Source organism: Zosterops lateralis, assembly GCF_965231275.1.
Source record: "Zosterops lateralis genome assembly, chromosome: 1".
In the NCBI taxonomy this organism is placed as follows: domain Eukaryota; kingdom Metazoa; phylum Chordata; class Aves; order Passeriformes; family Zosteropidae; genus Zosterops; species Zosterops lateralis.
This window is the reverse complement of record NC_139762.1, coordinates 19,715,000-19,731,353: the sequence shown is the minus strand read 5'-3', so window position 1 is coordinate 19,731,353 and position 16,354 is coordinate 19,715,000. Positions and strand designations below refer to the sequence as shown.

The following is a 16,354-nucleotide window of genomic DNA, read 5'->3' as shown; positions in this document are numbered from 1 at the left end:
AGTATGCTTTTTGTTTTGAATATTCCAATAGCTTAGCCTGTACATGGCCTGCTGCTCCTTTTGGGTTTTTTTAAACAGTCTTCTGGATATTTGCTTTACAATAAGGTGAAGGATTGTGGTTTGGGCATTGAAGGCACCATATTTTCTTTCATGTTCAGAAGATTAATGGGCCACTGAGCTTTTACTACAGCATTCCATGATTTTCTTAACCTGCAGTAAGATGCTGTTACTGCAGTGAATGTCGTTGCTATACATTGTTTCCTCCTCCTTTGTGATGGTACTAGTTTTCAAAACTGTTCTTTTTTTTCCTGTTGCTGCATTCCTTTTCAGCTACATCAAGGCTTCCCTGACCTAGCTGCCCATGCTAATGCTGATAGAAGGAATGGCCAGGAGTGTTCTTTTAGCAGCAGCCTGTACATTAGCTGTCTTAAGTCAGTTGTACAACTGTGACTTAAGGCAGCCTAATCTTAGACCTCTTCCCTAATGGTGTTATCTTGCCTTTACAAACTCTGGAGCACTACATGTATGACAGTAGTCTGGGAATCAAACTTGTGTTGTTTATAAGTATTATTAACTGACTATAAATATAATTAATTGACTATATATTATGGTAGCATATGGTGTGGTTGTTTTGATATTTTGTGAGTTTTTTGTCCCTCCCTCCCACCCCCTCCCATAGTGTGAGGTTCCTTTGTGTGCATTCTTCCTCCTGCTCCCCCTCCTTTTACTGGCCTGTTGCTGCTTATCTGACCTTCTGGAGATCTCCATTTTTTTAGATTTGCCTTTTAGGTTTTATATTTCTGTTTGGAGTCTGTTTGACTCTGCTTTAGTTGTGCTTATCAAGTTAATGTGGGTCCTCTAGTGTCATCTATGGCAAATATAGAATTACAATTTTCAGTAATTCCTTAAATACAGCATTATTGGAGCAGTACTGTCATGGGTTTTACAGAGAACTTAAGTGACAGACTGATATAGTAAAGGGAGGGGAGCATATCGTGGGGGCCAAACAACATTTGTCCTGCTCTCTTTGTCATTATGAACTAGATACTTGAGAAGAGTTTTGTGTGCCTTCTCAGAATAGCTTCCCAGCCTACAAACATTTGTGCTTTGGGGCTTCTTGCTCCAGACATGGTATTTTTGTGTTTAATTGAAGACGAGTCCATCACACTATTGAAGTGTTCCCTTCTGTAAAAAGTTTAGTGTCCATAATGTTGCATGGCAAGGCATTTTGCAGCTTATCAGTTCCATGGGTTTCTTTTGAACCTGTTACCTCATGGTTTTATTTGATGGCGCTTGGTATTTGCAAACTGGGGTGGCGAAGGTCAGTTATTGTGTGCTCACCTTTCCAGTACCTTTTCCCGTAACCTTTTTGGGTGCACTAGAGAGTACAAAGATGGTTGCCTGTTCTTGGCTTGGTGATGGTGGCTGCTGGTCCTGTAATCAGAACCTGAAGGGAACCCAAAGAGAGAATTCTGTCTGGGTTTGTGTGGAATACATCTGAGTCTCCTTCAGTGTCCCTCTTGTGCTTTCCATTGTCGGAGACCTGAACTTGAGCCAGGAGCAGCTAAGGTCCGTTCGCACGTGCTTGTTCAGTCTCTGCACTGTGTGAAAATGGCTGTTCTGCTCCTGCACTTGCACAGATCTTGGAAACAATACTCTTGGATTTAGCCAAGTGGAGTCTGGACTAGTGTCTGTGGTGTGGCTTCCCTGTCAGTGGGTTTATCTGTCCTAGAGGAACGGTAAGAGTTGACTGTATTTAGCTACACATTTGATTTGGTTAATTTTTAAGAGTAATAGGGTATTGCACAGTTATGAGCAGAGTATTTGTAAGAAATTTTAGGAATTAGCTTTGAATAAGTTTTACTATTTTGTATGCCTAATATCTATGACTGTCTTAGGGCTATGGTTAAATTTTGTGAGCAAAAAATAATCTTTTCTGCAGGTGAACTTCATTTTTACATAAACATTAGCACTTTTTCAGTGTTCAGAGACTGGAATTATATGAATTCTGTTAGGCTTTTACCTGTGATTTTTTTTTAAATTATTTATTCTTTTCTTATTGATACTAAAAATAGAAAAGTAAGATTGAATTGAAAAAGGAACTTTTTTCTCTGTATATATTTGTTGAGAGAATTCCATGATAAATCTGGTATTCATGTTCATTTAGGGGAACTGCTGCGGTTTTAAACATTTAAAAATATAAAAGTTTTTAAGAATGAGAAAACCTGATATGCATACGTGTTGCTTATTGATTTGCTATTTTAAGTGCAAGAAGGCTATTGAAAGATTAATTTTCCTTAAGCTTGATGGATTGGTAAGTGGATTAATAGTTGGATAAAATATAAACATATTTTTTTAAAAACAGAAGTAACAAGTGAGCATTTGTTTGGAGATACTTAAGAACTGTTAGCATTTGGCAGTTTTGGGCCTTTCAGTTCAGTAATATTTCCTTAAGTGTTGTAGTAATTTCCTTTGGATTTTTGACACTCAGTGAGGAGGAAATAAAATCATGACTATTTGGACTGATTATAGCTTTTTGAATCCCAGTTCTTTTATCTTCTCATAATACTGAGTATGCATTCTATTTTTTAAGCAAATTGTTCACTTGCATGTAATATAATGCATCTCACATTTAAATAGTTTTCTTGAAGTAATCTTTTTCCACAATTTTCTGTAAGCTTAAAAGGTTTGATTTTGCTATAGAAGTTGTTACTTTGAAATCTGATTCCAGTGGATGATGATCAGGAATGCTGTGTAACAGCATTCTTTGTGTGACTTTTCACCAAGACTTCTTTCATGCAGCTGCTTGGGGAAAGGCCAGCAAACAATGTGCTGGTTTTATGTCATGGTCCAGACTCTCTTCCCACCCCCTGGGTTAGTGGCAGGATCTCCCAAGTCTATAAAAACATTATATGCTAGGCTTTCCATTTGCTGTTGTTATTATTAGAGCCTCACTGTCTGCTTTACTGTTCTGATGAGTTTTCTTGGTGTTAATGTCTAAGAATGTAGATGATATAATGTTATATGTAGACACTGAGGCGTATGCATTTTGCAAGTGTTTACCTGCAGATGTTCTGGCCTTTCTGAGCAGATCTACAGCAATGTGTGTATTTTTTTTTTACTGGGAAAAAGGAAAAAAGATAATAAATTTTAAGTACTTCAGTAATATAAATGCCTGTGTTACCATATAAAGTACTGTATATTTATGATTTACATTACTGATAATCACAGTGTATATGTAGAAATTTTTTTTAGAGTTTTAGGTGCCTATTTATAAATTTCTTCCTTTTGTTGTATGAAAGGATTTCTTGAGAGAGGTGGAAGAAACTCAGTAATTCCATAGCATAGATAAAATTGTTAAAGCTATTAGCTTGACCAGTGGAATTTCATCTGTAGCTGTTTCAAAAACAAACTGTTGTGCTGCAGAGTGATGATTTAAAATAAATCAATATTTGAGAACCAGATTTTTCTAAATGGAGTATATTGCGAAATTCAGTAGTAGGACTTTGTAGGATGAAGCCTTTTTCTCCATGGACAAATAGTATTTATTTTACCTTTTTAACAAATCGTCTGTTCTGTACCAATGACAAGATTGACTACCAGTCATAAGAGTGAGAGCTCTAGTGGTTAGTGTGGCACCTTCTTTATACCCCTCTTCAAAGAGTGGATCAAACAAAAGAACATAAATAATGCTGTATTAACTATAGCAAACTCTAAATCTTTATTTAATAGAGAAAGGGAAAAACAGTAACTTCAAATGACACATTTCTTATCTGCAAGTTTTCTTGTTTTTACAGGAAAGGAAGATCAGGGTTAAAAGTATATGGAATGTCTTAATGAAGAGACACTTAGCTAAGGGTTTAAAATAGTACTTAATCTTTCCCTTTGGCAAAGAGTAACAGTAATGGTCTTAAGTACATGTTTGAAAGGTGAATCCAGCAGAGTTGGATAGAGCTCAGCCTTCGGGTCAGTCAGCAGATCTGATAGTTGTGGAAACGGAGGGTGCAATTTCATGTAATCTAGGACAGCTGTTGACCTCTGCTGAAAGGAGAGGACTGTGGTTTTCCCCTGACTGGGTATTTCTGCACTGATGGTTTTGTGTATGCTAATCATGTGACCTCAGTGTGGATTGCATTCAAACCATTGCCTGATCTTGCTCAAAGGTAAACTTACTGAGTTTTCCACAAACTTAGTAATGAGATGAAAAAAAAAAAATTATTTGTCCTGCTGCATAGCCAACTCATATTGCAAGGAGAGGGCAAGAATGTACAGTTGAATGCACAGTTGTAAGGTGAGATCCTGCTTTTCAGTGACAGTCTACAGCTGAAATGGATTGATATGTATCCTTAATTGACAAATTGAAGCAAACCCATAAGAAACTTAACATTTCAATAAAGGAAGATTTTTCCATGCTAGAATAATAAATAGATTCTCCTGGTTTGGGAGCGAGCTGTAGTTAGAAATAAAGTAAGACTTCTTCAATGAAATATAATGGACTCTTTAGGAAATTAGAATTCATAAGCAAATTTTGTTCTGGCATTGATGCATGGTTAGGGGATGGTGATAATAACCCAGAACTCCTGTGCTACCAGGCTGGTCCTGTGGCTGGAGTTGAGCGTGGCTTCATGGTTCTGGTCTCTCCAGTGCGTTAGTGCTCGGCTGCACAGCTTCAGCACTGACCGTGGGTCATAGTGGAGTCCATACTCTTGCCTCTGAGTTCATAAGCAAGACATGGGCTTGCTACATGGTTGAATCCTTGTTGTGGATGGTAGCATGGGTTATATGTTTGTTGCTGGTATTTTATTATGAAGTCAAAGAGTATAAAAGCAAGGCTTGAAAATTTGCACTGGAAGGCAGTTTAAAAGTACTGTGAGTTTATTTATGGGGAAGGCACTTGTGAATCAGATTTTGGACAATTAAGCAGTAGTTGTAAAGGCAAAAATTTAGTTTGATGGGTAACGTACTGTGTATTATTTATATTCCTGGGTTTTCTTCATTCATTTACTTCGGTAGAGTTTGCTTCTAATTATAGAACTCTTTGTTAACAACAGTCTTGTGTTTGCTGATGGTGGAATTGCTAGGAATTACTTTTCTCTGTCACATTGGGATACCAGATCAACTGTTTATTTTCAGCCAGGGGTCTAAAGTCTGGACTTTGTTGCTCTGAACATTCGGGAACAATGTACATTAAAATTATACCTGCTCTGTATGTACTGCTAGGTTTGCACTGAGTTAAAAATCAGTAAGGCACCAGAAATAAAAATCTCAGTGAAAGGCTGGTAACATTTGGATAGATTCTGTCGTGATAATTAAACAGTTTGTGAACTAGAATGAAATGTAAAAATCGGCAGAACTCAATAGTGTGTCTTTCTAAGAGATAAATCAAAATAAAAATTCATTTAAGTGAAATTCTACAAGTCTCATGTGGTGTATTTAAGCTTCGAAGAATTTTCAGCATGAATTTCTGATTTTCGATATTGGAAAAAAGATTGGTTTTTCATTATTGTTATCAAAGCAGATCTCAGAGTTGCTTTATATGTGGTTTTTCATGTTGTTTTAAAGTTGGTAGAATTTGTTTTCGAAGGTCTTTCCAAAGGAAAAGGTCTTAGTTATATTTGTGTGATGTTTTCTTAGAAAGCACGCAGGATTTTTTTTAAGGCTAGCAGCATTTCATGAAGTTACTGAACTTGAAAGTGCAGTTGAAATAAATATTTTTAACTTTATTTATCACCAATAAGCAAAAACTAAAAATTATGTTCTACAATTTCTGGATGGAGACAGTGAATCTGTGAGCTCATTGTAGTCTGAGGGGTTTTCTTCAGCAGTTTCATAGAAAATAATTCTAGTAAGAGTGCACAGAAACAAGCAAACTTGATGGCTAATTTGAATCCTTATGGTATGTTTCTGAGGCTTTCTAGTTTAAAACCAAGAAATTAGGTGGATTTTAAAATTAGTCAAGCAATATCATCTGGTAAAAATATTATTGAGAAGGCATGTATGGCAAAAGGCCACCATTTAAAAGATTGAAAAATAAATAAAATAAAATTTGAGTATGAGGGAAAATTTTAAGAATGTTTTGCAAGCTGTCAATCTCTCTGTTCGCTAAAATGTGTCCTGCCCTCTCTGCCAGTTTCTCTCTGAAAGTGAGATGAAACCAAAAGTAAATTGGATATAAGGAATTCAGTGGGAATAGTAAGAGTTTGCTAGCAGTTATTGCAAGTTTCATAAGTAAAATTTAAAAAGCAATTAATACATCTCTGGCTGCCTGTTTGGATTCAAAACATACACAACGAAAGTGAATGGAAGCTTATAAGTAATTTAAAGAGTAAATGATAGGGTTTCTAGAGATGGGTTTAATGAACTCATTTATAACAAAAGTGATCTCAAAAATGGCATGAGTTCCTGGCTAAATTTGGAGAACAATTAAGAAAAGATAGCAATATCTTGCTGTTATTTGTGTGTGGTGTTTGGGTGAAGAGGAGAGCTGATAAAATAATTTCAGTTGCAACAGAAACTAGGGAGAATGTTTTAAATGTTTTTGAACATGTAGAACAGTGCTGTTGGGGATTTTTATTTTATAACCCAAAGCATGGGTGTACAACAGTATTGATCACACCTGAACCTTGGTAAAGCTTAAAAGGACTGGATATAGTGATGGTTCTTTATTCTTGGGTGAGAAGGAGGGAAAAGGTTCACCGATGCTGATAAAATTTTACTTGCCCTTGGATAATGTAGTAGGTGATTTGAATAGGAAGTTTATAGTGGAAACTTTATGGCTTTGATAGAGTAAATGGAAAAATACGTATTTTAAGGAAGTCTTAAACACCATACATCCTTTTAAATGCTTGCTTCTCATATGGGCTTCTATGTACACTTTGGATGGGTATCTTCAGATTTGATTGTCCCTGCAGACAAAGAAGGCAGTTAGCATCCAATAGGAAACAGTAGACAAAAACATTAAGCTTTGATCGTGGCAATAGGTCCTTTATTCTGCTGGGACTCTGAGCTCTGTGCTCAGCCCAAGTAGTTGTGTAAAAGAGAAGGAAATGTCATCAAAGGATCAGGAAGGTGTTTTTGCACTGTGTTTTTTATATAGTCAGGAACAGTCTCAGTTGCACAAAACATGACAAGTAAAACAGTTTATAGGTTAGTAGCACCCAGCAGTGAGACTGAGGAGATCTCTCACACTTTGGCTATAGGTGCCCTTACTTCCATGCTTAGGCTTTGTAGCAATAGTGGCTGGTCTCTTGATACTTTGGGAAATGGTTCCTGGTTGCTTTTTTTTCTGTTTTCCTCCTTCTGTCTGGTTCTTACGTAGCAAAATGGAATCTTCTTGACCTCTCTTAGCTATAAAGTTTTGTGGAGGAGTCTACAGACTTTGAGTTCTCAGAAGGTGCAGGTTGCACAGCACCTTTAAAAAATGGTTCTTAACCACATTTGTTATGGCAAAGTATTTTCCTTACTCTTCCTAAAGGGAACTCTCCTTGACACTTCCAGGTCAGCTGGGTGTTGCTGTCTGACAATTCTGTATGTCTTCACCAGTTAAACTTTGGACAAAATAATATTTAAGAACTTATGTACAGAGTGTCTTGAAACCAAGTGGAAGCTGGTGCTGGAGTTAGGCTTCTTTTTTGGTGTAGACATTTGAGGCTGGTAACATAAGGATGCTGCAACCACACCTCTGGTTAAATTATTGTTGGACATTATTGTGACTTTATATTATTGTGATGTGTTATATTACTGTGATTTTCCAACAAGGCCAGATTATCTGAGATCTGAAGGTGGAGATGGGACAGTGGAAAATGTCCCTTGCCCTCAGTTCCATGGGCGCTTATTAACCCATGTTCAAATAGTGTTTAGTGCTGTGGTGTTTCATTTGTTTCATTATATAAGTACTGGTTTTGGTCTTGTGAGAGTTAAAAGCCTGCTACTGGCACAGCTGTCTTGGATGTGTACTTTCTATTTTTAAGTAGGAATATATTGTAGAGTGTTAATGGGTTTTTTTGTTTGGTTTTTGGTTTTGGTTTTTTTGGGGGGGTGAGGGAAATGGTGGTGGAGCACTATTCAGTTAAAGTTACTCCTGAAACTGTTTCCTTATAGTAAAAATTCTTTACCTACCTAAATTTCAGTTCACTTAGTAATTGATGTACAGGCTTAGTTACATCTGAAGTGAAGGCTTTTGCCATCTGATTATGTGTAGCCAACTGAAGGTTTATTTTTTTCAAAATTTCAGTGTCACTTTTTTTAATTTGTTTAATGGCTTTTTTAGATGAATGGTGTTTCTATTTGAGTTAATTTTTTGAGAGAAGATTTAAAGATAAATATTCACCGTTAACACCATGTTAACATTTATTTGTCTTTAGTAAGATGATTCTGGCTTAAGGCAGTTTGCCATTCTTAGAAAAGCCCTTATAAACACTCTTTCCCTGAAGATATTTCAAGTAGACAAGTGAACAAAAAATGTTGTGGTTTTTATATTTTTTCCCCTCTGTCTGTCTGTTAATGATAATTTTAAAATGGTCTGTTGGAACAGGTTTTAAAAGCAGCTCAAGTTGGCAGTTTATACTTTTTTTTACCCTACACTTTTATTAGTCTCATGCCTTTTCTGTACAGAATAATTCTAAAGACTATTTGTGAATAAAATAACGGAGCAGCACAGATAGTGTATTTAGTTGTAGTTGAAATACTAGAATGATATGTGTGGTGTTGACTGTGAATATTGACTATAACTGTTGTGTGTGTGTGCACTTTCTGTTTTCCATAGAAATTGTAACTACCAATTTAGTAAATAGAGACGGGGGACGCCAGATCTGTTAGCAGAAGGTGGAGATTTGTGCTTTAAGAGAAGTATCTGGAATTGCATATGTGCTTTTTATTCTAAATACCATTCCAGAGTCTCAACAATACTACTGTGAGCAAGCACAGCTTTGTGTTTTGCTCAGTCTAATAGTCAGAGTACAGTTTGTTAAAGAAATTAGGAACTTTTAGATGCTGTAGAGCAGTTGAGAAGAGAAAATCCAAGATTAAAACTCAGAAAGGCCTGCAGTGAGACAGTATATAATGGGTTTTGTATTTATTTTTTTTTTCTGTTTTTTTTTTTTTTTCCTTGTTGTTGTTTATTTTTATTATTATTCTTGTTGTTGTTGTTTTATTATAGCATGCATTTGCACAATGATAATATACTTTGCTTGTCTTAGCTAATAATCTTCTAAATTATCTAATTATGTAAGTCTGTCATTTTATGTCCTTAATGTTTATATACAAGTAAGCCTGGGTAGGAGGAAAGCAGAATTATTTTTAAAGTGTACTGAGGATCTTGTGACAATAGACTTTAGTTTTCCTCATGGGGAAGAACAGAATTTGCACCAAGTGATTAGCGGAACTAAATTCATTTTTAGATGAGGCAATAATACTTTTAATAGTTCTGTTATTAATGTCAGCATAGCAATATGTTGGATTAGCTATGTAGCAGCTTCTGCTAAATCTATAGTTATGGCATATGGTCCTCCACTGAAACAAAACAAGAGCTCTGAGGATCTCTTGTGTTGAAAAAAGGCTTCAGATTAGTAGGTTTGTTTCTGACTTGGTGTTCCCCCCACCTCCATCCAACCAAATGTCAGACAATTAAGAAGGTTGGCTTTTTCAAAATGTTGTTGAAGCACAGTATGGTAAGTAACTAACCAGTTATTGATGACACCAAGTTAATGAATTAGAATAGGACTGGATATAGATATTTGTTTTCCTATGAAGAAATGAGTTGACCCCAACTTTGTAAATGGAAAAGCAAGAAATTCCATAGAGGGGATGTGAAGGTGTGCGTTTGTGTTGCAGTTTCTTTCTGTAGAAAGAAACCAGGAGTCTATTCAAATCAGAATGCCATTTTTAAAAGACAAATATACGCAGAAGTCTTCTATGATGCTATGCTTGTAAGAATACCAGTTTGGCCAAATGCTGCTTCCTTTTTGCTTTTATGCAATGACTATGTTAATCCAAGAAATTAAAAAAATATTTGTTTTTCTGTTTGTGTGTCACTGTTTGTGTAAATCATTACTATTTGAATTTCATGGAGTACCATTCATATAAGTTCTCCTTGACTACATTAAAAAATGTGTTACTGATCATCTAAAATTTGGATAACAAAACCAAAATGTAAACATGACTTAAGTGTAATTTTTGTCCTTAATATTCTAAACAGTTAAAATAGTCCGTGGGGAAAAAAAATGTTGTAAAAGGTTTTGTGTTCTATAATTGTACTACATGGCAATGTCCTTTAAGCTTCTAGAAAATATTAAATACAATTATAACTTTTTGTAGGTTGGGCTCATGTGGTTTGTGCTCTCTACATTCCCGAGGTGCAGTTTGCAAATGTTTCTACAATGGAGCCTATCGTGTTGCAGTCTGTTCCTCACGATCGTTACAATAAGGTATAACTATATGTCTTTTTATATCTAATGTATTTTTTTTAAAACTTGTGAACTTCAATAATATAAAACTACACTTCTTAGAACACACTTTATATAAAATGCCTAAATGTAGTAGTAGTGTAGTGTAGCAATGCTGTAAGTTTTCTGCAATGTCTTTGTGGTAAATTGAAGAAAGCTGTGTTATTAAATTAAGCTGTAAGGTTATCTGCTGTGTCTTAATAGTCTTTTACAGATTAGGGACTGTGTGGTTAATTAAAAATATCATGCACTTTGTATAACAGTTTATTTTGAAAGGAATCTGAAATACTTTCCATAGGTTAAAATACTGTTGCAGCTTATATGAGATGTTATTATTAATTACCACAAAGTCTTAGTATTTTAAGTGTTGATATTAACATAAACATGTTTGTAAACATGTTCTTTTAGGACAAAAACATATGCTAATGTATTAAGGCAAATGCTTCTAGACTTTTGCTTTCATAAATAATATTCACTTTAGTGGGATTATTTGCTCATAGGAGAACTGCTCCTAAATAATTGTCAGTGAGGTGGAATGTTTTATAAAGTGTTGTGAGACTTTAAATTAAAAAAACCAACCAAACAAAAGGCAGAGCAACAAACCAGTAGCTTGTTAGTGTTCTTTATTGATAGTTATATTTTTCTTATTTCACTTGTGTTACTCTCTCTTCACTTAACTGTATTGGGATTTGTGTATTCCCTTTCGCAGATGCAAACTGTCTGAATTTCTGATTAGTTGTGTTACATATTTTTCTCATGTTGTTCTTTTAACCTCTAGTTTCTTTTTTTTTAACTTTATTTTGTGGTAGTTTGTGGAGACTGGAGTAAAGTAGGAGTAGACTGTGTTATAAAAAAGAGAAACAAGAAAAAGGGCATACATCACCTCGTGTTCTTCCTACAGGGATACCAGTCCCTGTTCATGTTGCCCTCTGTGACTTCTCACACCCCTCACAGCCCCTTTCCAAGTTTCTATCTTTGATTTATGGGCTGCCCCATCATTTTTCTAGCCTTTTCCCTTTTTTCTTTCTTTGGCTTTTCCTTTTCTGTTTCACTTTCTCCAGTTGCTGTCAATATGTTTTGTCCATCTTAGCAGTGTAGCTGAAAAACCAGGAATCGAAGTCTAGGTTTTTCTCAAGCTTTCTCATTACTACCTGAACATCTCTGTTGGCATCTCACTATTTACTTCCCTCTGCATTGGCACAAACATGATGCAACAGTGAGATTCAGTACAGAACTAATAAAATGTTTCTGCTTGGACATGAAGCAGTTAAGATTTGATGTAACAGATGAGTTTATTTCCTCTGATGTAACAGATGAGTTTATTTCCTCTCTCCCCTTAACTCTGAGGAAACAGAACATCTGTTTTCTTTTTCCTTGAGTTGTAGTCAGTCATATTTTTTTTTTAAATTGGTACTAGTTCTCCCTTAATGTACTTCAAAAATTTCATGGAACATTTTAGATTTTGTTTTATCTTGGACCATTTCCATTGATGGTAATTGGATATTGGATGAGTAAATCCTTGCAACTTCAAAAAAGGTACTCTGCGTCTTTTATTATTGCTCGTTGACAAAATCCATTGTTTGTCTCTTAGTTTTTAATTACTTTTCATCATATCTAAAGTTGCTTCTTTCTCAAACAGTTTTTGTTCTAAATATATGACAATGCAGTTGTGGTTTGCTGCTAAAATTCCAGTTTCCATTTTTGTTGGTCTGTAGTTACTGTGGTGTTTTTTTCTCAATAGATAGTTACTAGCACCATACAGTTAATGTAGAGAGAGGTTCTGATGTTGTCCAGCTCTTAGTGCTGTGTTCTCTGGGCAGGTGTTCTGATTGAGGCTTATTTTCCATGTTAGCAGTCAGCCTAAAACTACTTTCATCAGGCCACTACAGTTGATTTTGAAGTACAAAGAGACTGGTGTCAGAAATGTCAAAGTTTGGGGTTACATTCCTAGCCTGCAAAATTATTATTATTTTTGTTCTCTCTTTGTACAGAACTCAAATTTCACTGTCATTATTTGGTCTCTTTGGGTCAGGGAGATAGTGGCTGTAGGTTTCAGGGGAATCCAAGAAATGGCTGTTTTGCAGTTGCTGCAGCAAACCTTCTGAAAGCAATCTAACTGCAGTGCCAACAGCAGTCCAGTTGAACTGTACTAAATTTAAGAAGTATTGGCTGACAGGGAACTCTCAACTCCGGCTAAGTCTGTGTAGCAGGTGCTGGGTTTGGTACTGCTGTGGTTAAACTGCCATGGGTTCCCAAGTAGCCTATTCTTGAGCAATACCCTCCAAAACCAATCAAACTATTGGTTCCCTTTTAGTTCCCTATTGCATGTAGCCTGCAATAATTTCACCTTCTACGCCTATTGCTGTTCAAGATAAATTGTGTTTATTTAAATTATGGTTTTTTAGATCAGAAATTTTGTAAAGCATTTCACTGACTTTATTAATTTGCATAAAAATGGGAAAGAAAAGCTATTTTTTTGAGAAGTAGATATGACAAAGAGTTCTTGAAACATTTGTTGCACTTGGGAACAAATGTAAATGTAACTGAGAAAAAATGACTGGAGTTGTTTCTTAGTGATAATTTCATTCTGTTTGTCAGCTCAGGTTGGAAATAGAAGAATTTTGATTTTTAAGTAAGATACTATTTTCTGTGAAGTTTTAAATAATTCTCTATGCATGGCTGGATACGTATAGAACAGTAGCATATGGAATTGAGGGAAAACAGAGGTCAAGAAAATTATCAAGAGAGAGAAATTATACTGTAGTCTTTAAAATAAATATTGTTGAAGTTTTGCCAGGACATAGTACTTAATTTAATGTTTGGGGTTTTTTCTCTATGCGCTTGTTTCTTTACTCAACACTGCAAAATATGCAGAATTACCCAGTACAGTAATCTTAAATGCAAGAAGAAATGCTGTAGATACCAAAGCATGCAGCTTGTCCATATAGAGACATTTGGCTGCTGTTCCCCTGAAGTTTGCCTGTTTCAGGGATAAAAACCATCATATTACAGAATGAATCCACTGAATGATTTTATTAATGAGTTAGCTATCAGGAAAGCGCTTCTTACACAGTTGCTTCCAAAAAAGAAGTGGACTATTAGTTGCTCTTCTTTTCAGAAATAGATGTTTCTTATTCCTTGGATGGTTATGCATGGATAATATCTTTCTATTTTATGTCAGCTTTGTCTCTTTCAGGTTCATTTGAAACTATGTGATAATTGTATATAATTACTGCTTTTAGGAATCTCTTTTAAGAAGTGATTAAATGATAAGTGCATTTGGAGTTTCTTGATTTACCTAGTAGCAAATGCAGCTGGCAAACTTCTCTTTCAGTACTTGCTGCAACAATGAGAAATTTCTGTACAATTCCTAGGTTTGATTTTGTGATCAGAGAATGCCATTGAGTAGCTGTTACGAGTAAACTGTTTTTGAAATTACTTTTTGTCTTATAATTTTTTTTGCGCTCATCTTTCCTTATGTCTTTACTTTTGCAAAGGTTTACACTTTGAATGTTTGAAGGGAAAATACTGACAGTAGCATAAAGACAGCTGTACAAAATATATGTTTTGCCTTTAAAGGAAGTAAGATATTTGTTGTGGTTTTGAGTAAAATTTCCTTGCTGGGTCAAAAGCTTTTGCTTTTCCAGTGAATTTGGGAGAGTACTCTCTTCCCTTAAGAGCTTTGAAGAAGAGTGCAGCTGTAGGTGGTGGGACGCAGTTTTAAACTTCTATGTTTCAGAGACTTCAGAGGTGTAACATTTGTTTAGATTTGCAAATACAGGCAAGTCTTCCTTTGTGAAAGAAAGACAAAGGTTCTCAGACTTCTGGCATTGTTTGTGTGTCCAAGAGAAGGTACAAATATGGGAAGCTCAGCTGTAGAAAACTTAATGTCTGTTGGAACAGGAGGATGGTGAACCTTCTTTGTCCCTGTTTCTTATGGAATACTAGGAAACAGGTTTAATGCTTCTCATGGCTATTGTAGGAAAGTTCTTTGAGCTTCTTAAAATTAGTAGTCAGTCCACCTTGTTGCATTTAAACTTGTTCATAATGTAGTTTGTAGTCATTTTTCAGTCATTTTACTGTAAATTGCTCTTAGTGGTCCCAAAACAAAGACCTTACAGGTAGGGTAAATACTGAAAAATGGAGTCTACATCGCTAAGTGGAATGTTTGTATTGCTTTTCTTTCTGAGCTTCAGTGAGGAAAGAAAGGAACTTGAAACAAAACTCTGAAAAAACCAGAAAGTAACTGGAGATTGAGTTTTATGGGGTTTGTTGAACTCTCTTTTTATAGAAGTATCTTGCTTTGAAGTTACTTAATATAGTGACTCAGATGAGGTTGATAGATCATGACCTTTTTCATTCCTAAAATCTAAATGTGTCAGGTCATGGTATGGAAAGCTAAAAAGCAGCCAGTCTCAGACCCTGTCAAACAACTGAATTATCAGTGTTCACCACCTTGATGTATAAAAGAAGCAAGGCAAAGAATTAAGTAGGATTATCCCCTTTCTGATCTTTAAATGTTAGTTTATAGGGTATGATTTTAGGATATATTAGCTTTTTAAAGTAGTGTGGAAACTGTACAAGAATAACTCTTCTACCTTCAAGTCTTGCATATTAACAAAAATGCTTTAGTTAGCTGACACCTCCTGTTAAATGTTGTTCTAAAAACCTCTGTAAAAGGCTGTTCTGATCTCAGAATTTCACTCATTTTCCTGTCTAAGTAATACTAGTTTTGCATTATATATTTAAAAAAAAAAAAATTCAGTCGTTTCTTGGTTCATTTTTTTCCACTTTGTTTCCTACTACACATGGTTAATGTTATTTTTATTTATTATTCTACTTATTCTCTGCCTCACTGAAAGGAGATTGTGAATTGTAAGTCAGTTCAAATAAAGACAATTTTATTTTTTGACGTAAGGATGTTTCTCTTTTCTCATTAAGAGTCTTATAATGGGGTTTCTACAGAGTGTCCTTAATGTTTAATACTCAGCTTCTCTCATTTAAAAACAATCCACCTCAATGCTGAATGATACTTTTATTAAGAATCTCTTCATAATTTGTTAAATTTTACTCATGAATGTGATATGATTTAGGATCTCTCTAAATGCTCTTTCAGTAATTAGGTCAGGAAAAAGTGAAAAGAGATTTAGTTTTACCTGGTGTTTGTCCCTGGAATGCTGGTGAGAGATTATAGTGACACCTAGTTTAGTAGTAAGCATCCATGCAATATGTATCCATATTTATTTGCCATGTGTTAAGAAAAAAGTATTGAATAATGGGGAAGAATTTGGATTTTTTTGTCTTAATTTCTTTCTTCTGTTTTACTGAGAATGTTTTCAAAAAGATTAAAAATTGCTTTGTCATCCCAGTAAAAGAAATAACTTGACAGAAATGCTATGAAATTATTTCCAGATATTAAATAGATAATTTTCATTTTAGCTTGTTTTGGAGGTTGAAATGGGTTTGGTATATGGATTTAAGCTTTTTTACAGATTTACAAGATATTTATGAGACTTTGCAAGTCATACTGAAGTAGTCATCCAAACAAAGCAGGATTCTGTTAAACACCAATTTAATTAAAAGTAGCTGAGCATCAGATGAATATTGAAACATTCTGTGACACTTCTGAAAATTCTTTGTACCAAATGTACAAATGAAATTTTAAGTTTGCAGGTTTTTTGTGTGTAATTGTGTAGATATATGTGTATACCATATGACATATTGTACCATTAGGCATTCTGTCTAATCTGTTGTTTCTGAATGCCACAAACACAGGTTATGTTAAAGAAATACGAAAATGATTGCAACTTAAAGGGACATAAACACAAACTTGAAAGCAAGTTCAGTTGGGGAGCCTAATGCTATTAACCCTTGGGTGTTTAACCCTTTGGCTGGTTGACAGTGGTATGAAA

At 35.1% G+C, this 16,354-nt stretch overlaps 1 protein-coding gene across 4 annotated transcripts in view; it reads left to right on the top strand.

Moving 5' to 3' along the window:
* The window catches only part of MLLT10 (MLLT10 histone lysine methyltransferase DOT1L cofactor), a 125,762-nt gene that overhangs the window by 25,067 nt on the left and 84,341 nt on the right, over positions 1–16,354 (top strand). For all 4 annotated transcript variants that reach the window (XM_083884741.1, XM_083884739.1, XM_083884740.1 and 1 more), the window contains one exon: positions 10,315–10,424. In XM_083884741.1, the coding sequence (XP_083740867.1) occupies positions 10,315–10,424 (110 nt within the window). The remainder of the gene's footprint in view (positions 1–10,314; positions 10,425–16,354) is intronic.